General features: G+C 44.0%; 1 protein-coding gene across 1 annotated transcript in view; it reads right to left on the bottom strand.

The window, feature by feature from the left end:
* Positions 1-10,471: 10,471 nt before the first annotated feature.
* Positions 10,472-12,229, bottom strand: part of BRCA1 (BRCA1 DNA repair associated) — a 107,451-nt gene continuing 105,693 nt past the window's right edge. The window contains exon 22 of the mRNA XM_069953839.1: positions 10,472-11,201. Within this exon, the coding sequence (XP_069809940.1) occupies positions 11,101-11,201 (101 nt within the window). The 3' untranslated portion in view covers positions 10,472-11,100. The remainder of the gene's footprint in view (positions 11,202-12,229) is intronic.

The raw sequence follows: 12,229 nt of genomic DNA on the forward strand, positions 1-12,229 counted from the left end.
TGGTGTTGCAGCATCATTGTGAATGGTTCAATCCCAAATTGGGATCGGTTTTTCTTTCAAATCAACTGGTGTCAGAAAGTTATACAAATTTTTAATTTACTTCTATATCAAAATCTCCAGTCTTCCAGTACTTATCAGCTGCTGTATGTCCTGCAGGAAGTGGTGTATTCTTTCCAGTCTGACACAGTGCTCTCTGCTGCCACCTCTGTCCATGTTAGGAACAGTCCAATGCTCTGGACAATTCCTGACATGGACAGAGGTGGCAGCAGAGAGCACTGTGTCAGACTGGAAAGAATACACCACTTCCTGCAGGACATACAGCAGCTGATAAGTACTGGAAGACTTAAGATTTTGAAATAGTAATAAATTATAAATCTTTATATCTTTCTAAAACCAGTTGATTTGAAAGAAAGCAAAAACACCGGAGCACCCCTTTAAGTGATTAAGTAGTAGACAATGTTCTAGACTATGTGAACCCAGGAAATGATCCCATAGAAACAAGTATGTGCCTAATGACATGATGCACCACCATGATAGAGCCAAAAGAGTGGACTTTATGTAGATGTACAGCATGGGTGTTAAACTGGCGGACCTCCAGCTGTTACAAAACTACAATTCCCATCATGCCTGGACAGCCAAAGCTAAAGCTTTGGCTGTCCAGGCATGATGGGAATTGTAGTTTTGCAACAGCTGGAGGGCCTGATTTTGACACCCTTGATGTACAGTCAGGAGTTGGCACATTGATGTGATAACCCAGAATACCCCGAGAGTTTATGAATTTCTGTGATGAGCATTAATTCCAAGGCACCGGGTAAAATAAGCACAAAACTTTATTGCAAATTCGATATAGTGGATGTTAGCGCGGAGCTTTTAGCGAGACGTCTAAAATATTATGAGATTATTTATAGCCGGGCTCTCTCCACATTCTGCATTGCTGCTTAGGCAAATTACTGTTTTATAAACAGCACGGATATTACATTTATGGGAATAAAGATGCTTTTTAATGCTCACATCCCAGCAACTTAGCTCTCATTAACCTTTTACTGTGCCTCCATTTAGAAAATTATGACGCTTGAAGATGTAAATGTAATCCTGCAGGCTTTATTTGTGCAATGATTATACGTGTCTATACAGTACGGTGCATGTGTATAGTACATCTAGCTGTATAGAAGGCATCTGGGCTATGGGGGGTTGGTGGAAGAGGAGGTTACCTGGGATCTGTGCTCTAAAGTAGGTAAATGATATATTGCTGTACGAGTTAGAAGGTGTAATAACACTGATCTGTTACAGGGTTTTAGGTAGTGGACAGTGTAAAAGGCTCACCAGTCTGATCTCAGACATTCACAGTTGCAGATTTAGCCCTCAAATGCCGACATAGCTGTCTTTTTATTACTATGGAAATGAGCTCCAAAAGCCCAGGGGGTGTTCCTCCTGGATGCAAAAGTCCAGCTATGTATGTCTCACGCCTTGCCTGCAACGCCCCTGTGCTGAATTCTATCAGCCTACAGCTGCCTAATTGATGTCCACTAGGCTTTACGTTTAACTTCACCTACTTAAAGCTGAGCTTATCCTGGCAGCCTTAAAGCGACTGTACCACCAGGCCCAGGCTGAAGCACTGGAGGCAGGCTGACCCACCCTTAGTGGGAGGAAACATTAGCCCCTCTATGATAGGGTTCCATTGATTCTAATGGAGTCACGTCATGGAGGGGCTGGGGTTTCTTCCCACTGGGGGTGGGTCGGCCCGCCTCCAGTGCTTCAGCCTGGGCCTGGTGGTACAGTCACTTTAATGGCTGGTCTGTCCTTGGAAGCCCAGAGAATCATGCATGCACTGACCATGGTTTGAAGAGCACTCACACAGGATTGCATCTCATGTAGTTGAAATTAGAGCCTAGCGCAGGGAAAGGGAACCTTCTGCTCTCTAGCTTTTGCAAAAGTAAAATTCCCATGATGCCTAGACAGCCAAAGCTTTAACTCTGGCTGTCAAAGCATGATGGAAATTGTAGTTTTGCAACATCTGGAGGGCCAAAGGTTTCCCATCCCTGGCTTAGTGGATCTCAATCAAGCAACTGGAGGCAATAGAAGCAAGCGTAGGGGTGCTGTAGGCAAGTGTTTGGATGTACATAGCTGGGCTTTTGCATCCAGAGAAAACAACCCCCTGTACTTTTGGAGCTCATTTCCATAATAATTTTTTTTTTTACTTTTTGTGCTGGAAGGTTCTATCTGTAAAAGCACAGAATGCATCAAATCAGACTGAGAAGCCCTATATCTATAACCAGGCAAGAAAAGAGCTGTGCAATGTATGTGTACTAATATGGGCCTGTTGGATGCAGAATACCATACGGGAACTTAAAACAATAAAAATTATTTATTTGAGCCTATAGCACAGACCGCATTTCAAGGTTACACAAACTCTCCCTCGGATCCGATAGAGATTTTGAGGTATTGTAATAAAGTGCCTCCTGTGCAGATTAAGAACACTGAATGACACAAACAATTATGTGATGTTAAAGACTGAAGTGCTGAGTATAGTCTGCTGAAGCTTGTTTTACAGTGGCTGAAGAAGTTGGATGCAGGATGAGAGTCCGGGAAAACATGGATTCAAAAGCAGTGCGATCAGACTCTAGCATGCTCGAGTTGCATTCCTCTCTAGAGATAACATTTGACAAAAAAAAAAAAAAGTGAAACAGCAACCTACAGGTGCAAGTTTCTACCGTATATACTCCTCCCTGCATACACGAGACAAAAACCTGCTCTATAGATATTTAAAAAATAAGGATGGCCCTACTATGGCATTCTGACAATAGCAATGGCCTCTCCTAGGCTAGCAATAAACCTACATCTGGACAGATAGGAGCCAAATAATCTCTATTTATAGCACCCACCCATGGGTGGAGTGCAAGCCAACAGAAGGTAGCAACACACGCCACATACAAAAAAAATAAAAATAAATTGGCAGCACCTCTATGCCTCTGTTCACACGTGTCTCCTTAATGTGGTGACATGGTACACTCTGATCAAATGGTTTGCTAAGATCCTCATATTTTTTTTATATCTATAGAGCAGGTTTTTATCCTGTGTATGGTGTGAGGGGGGAGAATCTACAGTAAGCCCTTGCACCTGTAGGTTGCTGTTGCACTTTTTGTCTGTACTTTAGCCACAAGCAGCTTGCAACAGAGTGAACAGAGGCATAGATGTGCTGCCAATTTTTGCTTTTAATATTTTAGTTTTCTGAATGCTTAAAGGGGTAGTCCACCCAAAAAAAAATTCTTTCAAATCAACTGGTGCCATAAAGTGCCAGAGATTTGTAATTCACTTCTATTAAAAAATCTTAAGTCTTCCAGTACTTATTAGCTGCTGTATGTCCAGCAGGAAGTGGTGTTTTCTTTCCTGTCTGACCCAGTGCTCTCTGTTGCCTCTTCTGTCCATGTCAGGAACTGTTCAAAGCAGGAGCAAATCCCCATAGAAAACCCCTCCTGCTCTCCAGACTGGAAATAATACAACTTCCTGTTGGGCATACAGCAGCTGATAAGTACTGGAAGGCTTGAGATTTTTTAATAGAAGTAAATTACAAATCTCTGTCACTTCATGGCAGCAGTTGATTTGAAAGAAAAATTTTTTGGGTGGACTACCCCTTTAAAGTCTAAGAACTTATTTTATCTTTAAATCAACATAGCTGTCTGATGGATTACTTGTTGCTGGACAAGTTTTATTTAAATGAAAAAATAAATGACAGAATTGCAAAACAATTTATTTGTGCAATAAAATCCCCCACTGCATAATAATTAAATGACTTGATATGTACCAAATAAAAGGTGGCATAGAAAACTACAACTCAGACTGCAAATAACAAGCTACAGATACAGCTAACAACAACAAAAATGACACCTCTTGGAATGAGAGGATGAAAAGAAAAGTAAAAAAATGTCCAGGTTCTGTATGAAAGTGATGAGAGGTTTCCTTTAACGCTTGATATAGATGGGTTATTAAAGGGAACCAGCACATTTGTGCTGATTGGGCTCCTAGAACGGCTGCACAGACCTGAAAGCCGACTGACCGGTGGTGTTGGGGGCTCCGTGGGCCATATGTGCGGTAAAGTGCTTTCTACGGCATACCAAGCTCACAGAGACCAGATCCCCCGATACCACCAGAGAGCCGGCTGCCAGGTGCATACAGCCGTTCTGGGAGCCCATTAAGCACAAATGTGCAGATTGGTTACCTTTAAAGGGTTAATGCAAGATTAGGAAAATGCTATCTCCTGTCCACGGAATAGAGAATGAGTAGGTGATTGGTGGGATCCAACCAAAAGGACTCCTAAATGAATGGAGGCAGCGCACACGCCCTGCTTCTGGTCTTTAATTTTCTATGGGGCTTCCGAACATTGCAGAGTTCTGTGCGCTGCTTAGTTTTGGAAGTCCCATAGACAGTGAATGGTGTGATGGGCAAATATAGATTGGGGATTATTTCTAATCTTGGTACCATCCCTTTAAGCCCTACCTCTAGGCTTAAAAGGACAACTCTGGTAATTTTTTATCCTGGTAATGTGTTTTAATTAACGGATCAGGTACGTATGCGTTTAATAACTCCCCCCCCCCCCCCCCCCCGGAAGTTATTAAACGCATACGTACTTGATCCGTTGACCACAGAGGCGCCATCTTGTGTCAATGACATCTTCACAGCAGGCCAGCCCCACGGTGAGATGTTAGCAGATGAATGACAGCTTGCTCAACTCCGATTGGCTGAGCAAGCTGTCAGTCATCCGACGCTGCCAGCCGAAGAAGAAGGAAGTACTGGGAAGATGACGCCACCGACGGGGCTCAATTGGCGGAAAATTTTAGTGTGACCGGCCCAGGAGTGAGTATAGTAACTGTGTTTGCCATTGGTTTTTTTTGTTTTTTTTAATTCCCACCAGAGCATGCTCGAGTCTGGTCGGCATTTGAATACCGGTGGTTAAAGAAGCTAGATGCAGCCCTAGGGAGTCCAGGAAAACATGGATACCGCCATAGGCTGCAACTGTTGTTGACTGAAGCACAAAAGGAATTAATGGCCAAGATTGGAGTTCTCTCACATTCAGAAGTGGCGGCTGTACATGTACTTTGGATGTTGGGATAGACCAGTAACGTACAAATCCAATGGAAGTTTTTCAAAATCTCATCCGCCCTCTGCATGGCCAAAAATTAGCATGTGAATTTCACCTTAAGATGTTTTTTATGCCTTTCCGACTGAGCTAGAGATTTGCTTCCTATAGAAGCCTCAGCACAATACCGGCGTATTCCGAAAAGATCGCATCAAGCCGAAATTAAAGCAGGAAGCCAACAAATTGGAGGTTGCTGCAGGCTTGTTACAGCCGCGGCTCCACAAAGCCGTCCTTTCAATAATGTTTAAATAGCGATCGCGATGGAACACGATGGGAATTTATACACAGAAGGGAGAAAAATGGAGAATAAAAATGCTATTTGCTATGGCATGCAAAATCCTAGCCCCGGGCCATGTAACGCTGGAAAAAATAATATAGCCTCAAACGCCTCGGAAAGAAACACTAAAAAAAGGCGAAAGGATTGAGAGAATAAAGATATCAGCACTTTCAGGAGGAAAATGGACTAACCTGAAATAAAAAGCCTTAGCCGCCTCTCAGTTGTGAGGATTTGCTGCACAATAACTAAACAGATCATCCAAAGCGCGCTCGGAGCAATTCCCTTCACCCGTAATACCGTCCTGTAATATAATTCCGCTATCTCAAGGGCTGGCTACTCTTTTACAAAGACCCATTATTTTTTACTATGTGAGTTTTCGGCACTCTTTATAATTTTTCTTCAGAGAAGGATCGTACAGTCTATCGTTTATGGACTAGTTGTGCTTCCCTTTGACCAATAAAGAAAAATTTAGCAGGAGGCTGTATGGTGGCACAAGGAGGTGACTCAGCCGTAAGCACTTGGTGCACCGTATGTCGGCAAGGCTAGTGTTTCCCAAACTGCGGCACTCCAGCTTTTGCAAAACTACTATTCCGGTCATACCTAGACAGCAGAAGGTTGTCCGGTAGACATGAGCACAACTTGAGCACGTCCGAAGAAATGGCTGAAGAAGTTGGATGCAGCTCTAAGGCTACCTGGAAAACATGAATACAGAGATAGGCTCATGCAGCTTTGAGGTTATATGGAGCATTAATACAGGTAAGTATAAGAGACTTAAAGTGACACTGTCCCCCCTTCCTTTTTGCATTCTGACTTTTCTACCCAGGTGTAACGGGTAAATGTTGCAGTTTTCATACCTTATTTTATATCATACGTTATGGTGCTTGTTCCAGTAAAAAGTGATCTTTTATCATCTTTGGATTGTGCTAACTGGGCGGGGGGGCTTTGCAGTCACAGCACCACTTAGCCCCACCCACATCACCACGGTAGTCCTGCCCCTCTGTGACATCATCAGCACTTAGGCCATTGTGTGGGCCGATCTAGTGGGGGTGGGGCCTAGACCTTTGGCCAGCCCATTCCAGGGGCCGCTGAGGGGACGGGGCCTATGTGCCGATGACGTTGGCAGGGCTACAGTGGCAATGTGGGCGGAGCTAAGTGGCACTGCGTCCGCGAAGCCCCTCCCAGTTAGCACAATCCGCAGATAATAAATGATCACTTTTTACTGGAACAAGCACCATGACTTATGACATAAAATAAAGGTATAAAAACTGCTAAATTTACCCATTACACCTGTGTATAGAGAAGTCAGAGTGCAAAAAGGGGGGGGGGGGGACAGTGTCACTTTAAAGTGAATAGGTCACTCATACTTTTCTAATCCGACCATTTTAGCTAAGAGATTGAGATGAGAATCTGATTTTCCACAACTTGATGTTATCAGGGTGTTCTCTTGATGTTATCACCACCATGTTATCCAGGAAGTGACAACATGGTGATGTCACGACCCGACTCCCAGAGCTGTGCGGGCTGTGGCTGCTGGAGAGGATGATGGCAGGGGGACACTGAGGGACACAGGGCACTGGAGGGACACTGAGCATCCCCCTGCCATCATCCTCTCCAGCAGCCACAGCCCGCACAGCTCTGGGAGTTGGGTCGTGACATCACCATTTTATTCAAGAAGTGACATCACCATGTTATCCCGGATGTGACATTACCATGTTATCCAGGAAGGGACATCACCATGTTATCCAGGAAGTGACATCACCATGTTATCCAGGAAGTAACATCACCATGTTATCCAGGAAGTGACATCACAAAGTTACCCAGGAAGTGAAGCCTTAATGCACTATTAAGTGCAGGGAAAAAAAGCACTTTATAAGCATTTCCCATTATAAGTGTATATTGGTGATTTGTATAACTTTTGGGGGGTAATACAATACTTTAATAAAAATTTCACTGGACTTCTTTAAAAAAAAACATGGCTGCTTTATTCCATAACAGCACCACCTCTCCTGTCCTCAGTTTGGGTGTGGGTTTTGTAGCTCAGTTCCGTTGAAGTTAATGAGCCTGAATTATAATACCACAAATAACCTGAGGACAGGGGTGGCACTGTTTTTGCAAGAAAGTAGCTGATAGCATACGTCCATCCCAGCAGATTACCTGCTGCGGATTCCGTAGCTCGCTCCTGCTCATCCCCACTGGTCCAATAGGCTTCATTCCATGGTTTGGTAGATTCCAACCGAAGAATGAGCGGAATTGAGCAGAATCTGCCAAACCATGAAATAAAGCCTATGGGACCAGCGAAGATGCAAGCTGCGGAATCTGCAGGGGGTGATCTGCCAGGATTCCGTAGTGTGGACATACCCTAAAAGGGGTTATCCAGAATCAGATAAAGCACAATTTGGTTTTGCCGCTCCTCTCATTAGTTATTCCTTCTTGAAATGTATGAATAAATTAAGGAACAATATACTACAGAGTTTGATAAAAATTGTTGTTTCATGAAAAATGCTACTAGTTACACAGGATACCCCACAAGAGCAGAGAGTAGAGATGAGCAAATTTACAACTAGAAGAAGTATCCCAGGACTGGATCCAGCTTTTCTCAGCACCCGAGGCGGAGTGGCACAGAGTGAGAAGGTAGCCAGCAGATGGGCGGATTGCAGAGATAGTGCATCGCTATGTTCCGTTATTACTGTGCTCGTCTCTAGTAATAACACACAACACAAAAATGCATTTGCAATTTAATTTTATAATTTCCATTTATAACTGTACATATCTTACATTATGTACAACAGTGATTTCAGCAACATGATTCAGAGCTGATAAAAAAAACTCAAAAAAAGCAAACCTATAGTACAAACTGTGACACTGCCTCCTTTAAAGTGACTCTGTACCCACAATCTGACCCCCCCCCCCCCCCCAAACCACTTGTACATTCGGATAGCTGCTTTTAATCCAAGATCTGTCCTGGGGTCCGTTCGGCAGGTGATACAGTTATTGACCTAAAAAACAACTTTTAAACTTGCAGCCCTGTGTCAAATTGGCGTGGCCTAGAGTGTCTGTGCCCTAGAATTGTGACACTCCTCCGTCCCTCTTCATCATTAGGAATGCCCCTAGAACAATTTCTCCAATTCCTGTCTGAACACTGCAAAGGTGCCTTAAAGGTCCAGCACATGTGCAGTGTTCACACAGGTGATGAATAGAAGAAATTTTTCTAGGGGCATTCCTAATAATGAAGAGGGACAGAGGAGTAACAATCTTAGGGCACAGACACTCTAGGCCACGCCTTTTAAACTTGCAGCACTGTGTCAAATTGGCATGGCCTAGAGATATTGTTCTAGGGGCATTCCTAATGATGAAGAGGGACGGAGGAGTGTCACAATTCTAGGGCACAGACACTCTAGGCCACGCCAATTTGACACAGGGCTGCAAGTTTAAAAGTTGTTTTTTAGGACAATAACTGCATCACCTGCCGAACGGACCCCAGGACAGATCTTGGAGTAAAAGCAGCTGACAGTACAAGCGGTTTGGGGGGTCAGATTGTGGGTACAGAGTCACTTTAAAAGGGTAATCCAAGATTAGAAAAACATGGCCACTTTCTTCCAGAAACAATGCCACCCCTGTCTTCAGTTTGGGTTTGTAGCTTTAGTTTTATTGAAGTGAATGGAGCTTAATTACAATAATGTACCTGAACTGGAGACATGAGTCGTGCTCGAAGAAAGCAGCCATGTTTTTCTTTTCTTGAATAATCCCTTTAATGATCAGATTAGGTGGTGAGTACATCTACAGTAACCTTGGATTAATCTTAAGCTTGGCTGTGGCCTAGTTTATTTTGGTCAGATTTGTTCTGCTTTCAGATACTAGGACCATATCCATGTTTTCACAGCCGATCTGAAAGATTCTGATTTTGCCAAAGTTCCTGTAGATCCATTCACTAGATATGAGCGCAACTGGAGCATGCTCGAGTCAGATCGTTCGGCATTTGATTACCGGTGGCTGAAGAAGTTTGATGCCGCAATAAGGCTTCCTGGAGAACATGGATACAATAGGCCATAGGCCGTTCCAGGACTCCATAGGGCTTCAGCCACCTGTATTCAAATGCAGAATGATCTGTCTCGAGCATGCTTCAGTTGTGCTCATCTCTACCACTCATCTCTTCCCATAACATATAGAACTGTAAAAATTTACTTTAATACCTGTTGTCAAATTCTAACCCCAGGAACGAATATACAAGGTAGAGCGTACAGGTAGTAAATCAGTGTTTTATACTACGGCCGGCCATAGAATGGTGTCTATGGGACAGGCGGATATGCACGCCGCCGTGAGTGGGTGCAAGCGACAGAATCTGACGCAACTTTTCCGTAGTGTGAACCCACCCCTTAGGCCCCGTTCCCACTGAGCAAAGGTAGCGGAATTCCGCGACTGAATTGTCCGCCGCGGAATGCCGTTAGACTCCCATTATGAGCGGGAGGCTATGGGAGGCGCGCGCTCCTGCTCTGTACGCGCTGAAGAATGAACATGTTCATTTTTCAGCGCGTACAGAGCAGGAGCGCACGCCTCCCATAGACTCCCATTATGAGCGGGAGGCTAACGACATTCCGTGGCAGACAATTCCATCGCGGAATTCAGCTACCTTTGCTCAGTGGGAACGGGGCCTTAGAGACAAAAAACACGAAATGTACAGTAAACTTCTTTTATTAAAGGGGAAAATTATATTCAAATCAACTAGTGTCAGAAAGTTATAGAGATTTGTAATTTACGTCTATGTAAAATTTTTAGGTATTCCAGTACTTATCAGCTGATGTATGTCCTGCAGGAAGTGGTGTATTCTTTCCAGTCTGACACACTGCTCTCTGCTGCCACCTCTGTCCATGTCAGACACTGTTCAGAGCAGTAGCAAATGCTCATAGAAAACCTCTCCTGCTCTGGGCAGTTCCTGACATGGACAGAGGTGGCAGCAGAGAGCACTGTGTCAGACTGGAAAGAATACACCCCTTCCTGCAGGACATACAACAGCTGATAAGTTCTGGAAGACCTAAAATTTTTACAGAGAAGTAAATAACAAATATCTATAACTTTCTGACACCAGTTGAATTCAATGAAAAATTACCCCTTTAAAGGCACCTAGGGAATTCTGGGAAGGGTCAACTTATAGAAGTTGATGGGTCTAATCACCAGAACTGCAGTTCATAGGGTAGATGCCAGACTGACTGAATATTACTGTATACCACGTACATACCAGCTGAGCACAGCATGGCCAAATGCAATTTCGATAGCGATAAAAGTTTGAATAAACCACATAACTGTATAACATGCCAAGAGGTCAGCCTTGCTAGGTGCTGTATGGGGACAGCTGAATCTGTAGTGTTCCCAGGAATATATATCAAGAGGCATCAATAGCTTCTGGATGTTACATATCGCATAAGAAAAGTTGTCCAATGTCACATTCAATCAGACCCATCAGAGCTGCCATTTAAAGGGATGTTCTAGGAAACTTTATTTCAGGACATTGCTTTTCTGGTGTGGAGCTGGAAAAGAGGAAGTAGCAGGAGAGTCCACACAAAGCCAAGCTTCTCACTCACAGGTTGGAAATCTGAAAAAGATCATTGGAACGCAAGAAAAAAAAGTATAGACTAAAGTCCTTTCTATACCAGATGTAAGTGGTACAGTATACAGGTGTCTCCACAAGTAGACATCATACAAGGTAACTGTCGAATGCCTGAAGTTTGTAACTTGACACGCTGTCCAGCACCCATTCCCGAGTAATGACAAGACAACGATACTCCCTCCTTATAGCTGCAAGAAAAAAAAAAAGAAAAATTACATTGCTTAAAGTGTATAAACCATATTCTCAAAGGAAAGTGCACCTCATTTAGAAAGCAGTAACTAAAAAAAAAAGTCTAAAAACATCTAAAAAGTTTTAATTGCTTAGGGTCTGGGTGTTGAATCCACATCGATCACTGCAGTCTGGAGAAGCACTCAGTGGAATGCTTCACTCTCTAAGCAGCCACAAATATTGTGTGGGTGAAACCAACGACTGTGTAAAAATTGTGACTTGGTACCAGCGCCCTTGTCTTGGAAGGATGTGCGGAGACATCCTCTGATACTGCCCCATATACACAGGGAATGGTAACATCCAGTTCGCAGTTCATTTATACATTTCCAGGGGTAACATAGGGTTCCGTAAATGGGTACTCCGGACAAAAGATTAAAAAACATGGAGGGCAGGAAGTTGTGGTAACATAGTAAAGATGTGACACTTACTAGGGATGAGCGAACCGGCTGAACTATCGGCTTCTGATTCCCGCTGTCTGCCCGCTCCGTGGAGAGGGTGGATACAGCCTGAGGACCGCCTAGAAAATGGGGATACAGCCATAGCCATAGGTTGTATCCCAGTTTTCTAGGCGGTACTCAGGCTGTAACCACCCTTTCCACGGAGCGGGCAGACAGCGGGAATCAGAAGCCGATAGTTCAGGTTCATACGAACCCGAACCTCAGCCGGTTCGCTCATCTCTAATACTCACCTGTCCACCACTTTTAGTCCCCGCTGGTCTCCTGAAGCTCCCAATCCTGTGACGTCACTGGCCGCTTAGACAATAAGTGACTAAGAGGGGACGCCTGTGCAGTTACTGAGTGGCTGAGTGGGTAGTTACTGGAGTGTGGTGATGACACAGGAAACAGGGAGATAAGGAGACTGGTGGCTGACAGTGAAGGGTGCTGCTGTGGTGACACCAGGACAGGTAGGTATCACTTCTTTATTATGCTCCCATGACCACCGTCCTCCCTTTATTTTTTTGTACCTTTCCCCGGAATACCCCTTTAAA

Source organism: Dendropsophus ebraccatus, chromosome 14 (assembly GCF_027789765.1).
Source record: "Dendropsophus ebraccatus isolate aDenEbr1 chromosome 14, aDenEbr1.pat, whole genome shotgun sequence".
Taxonomy (NCBI): Eukaryota; Metazoa; Chordata; class Amphibia; order Anura; family Hylidae; genus Dendropsophus; species Dendropsophus ebraccatus.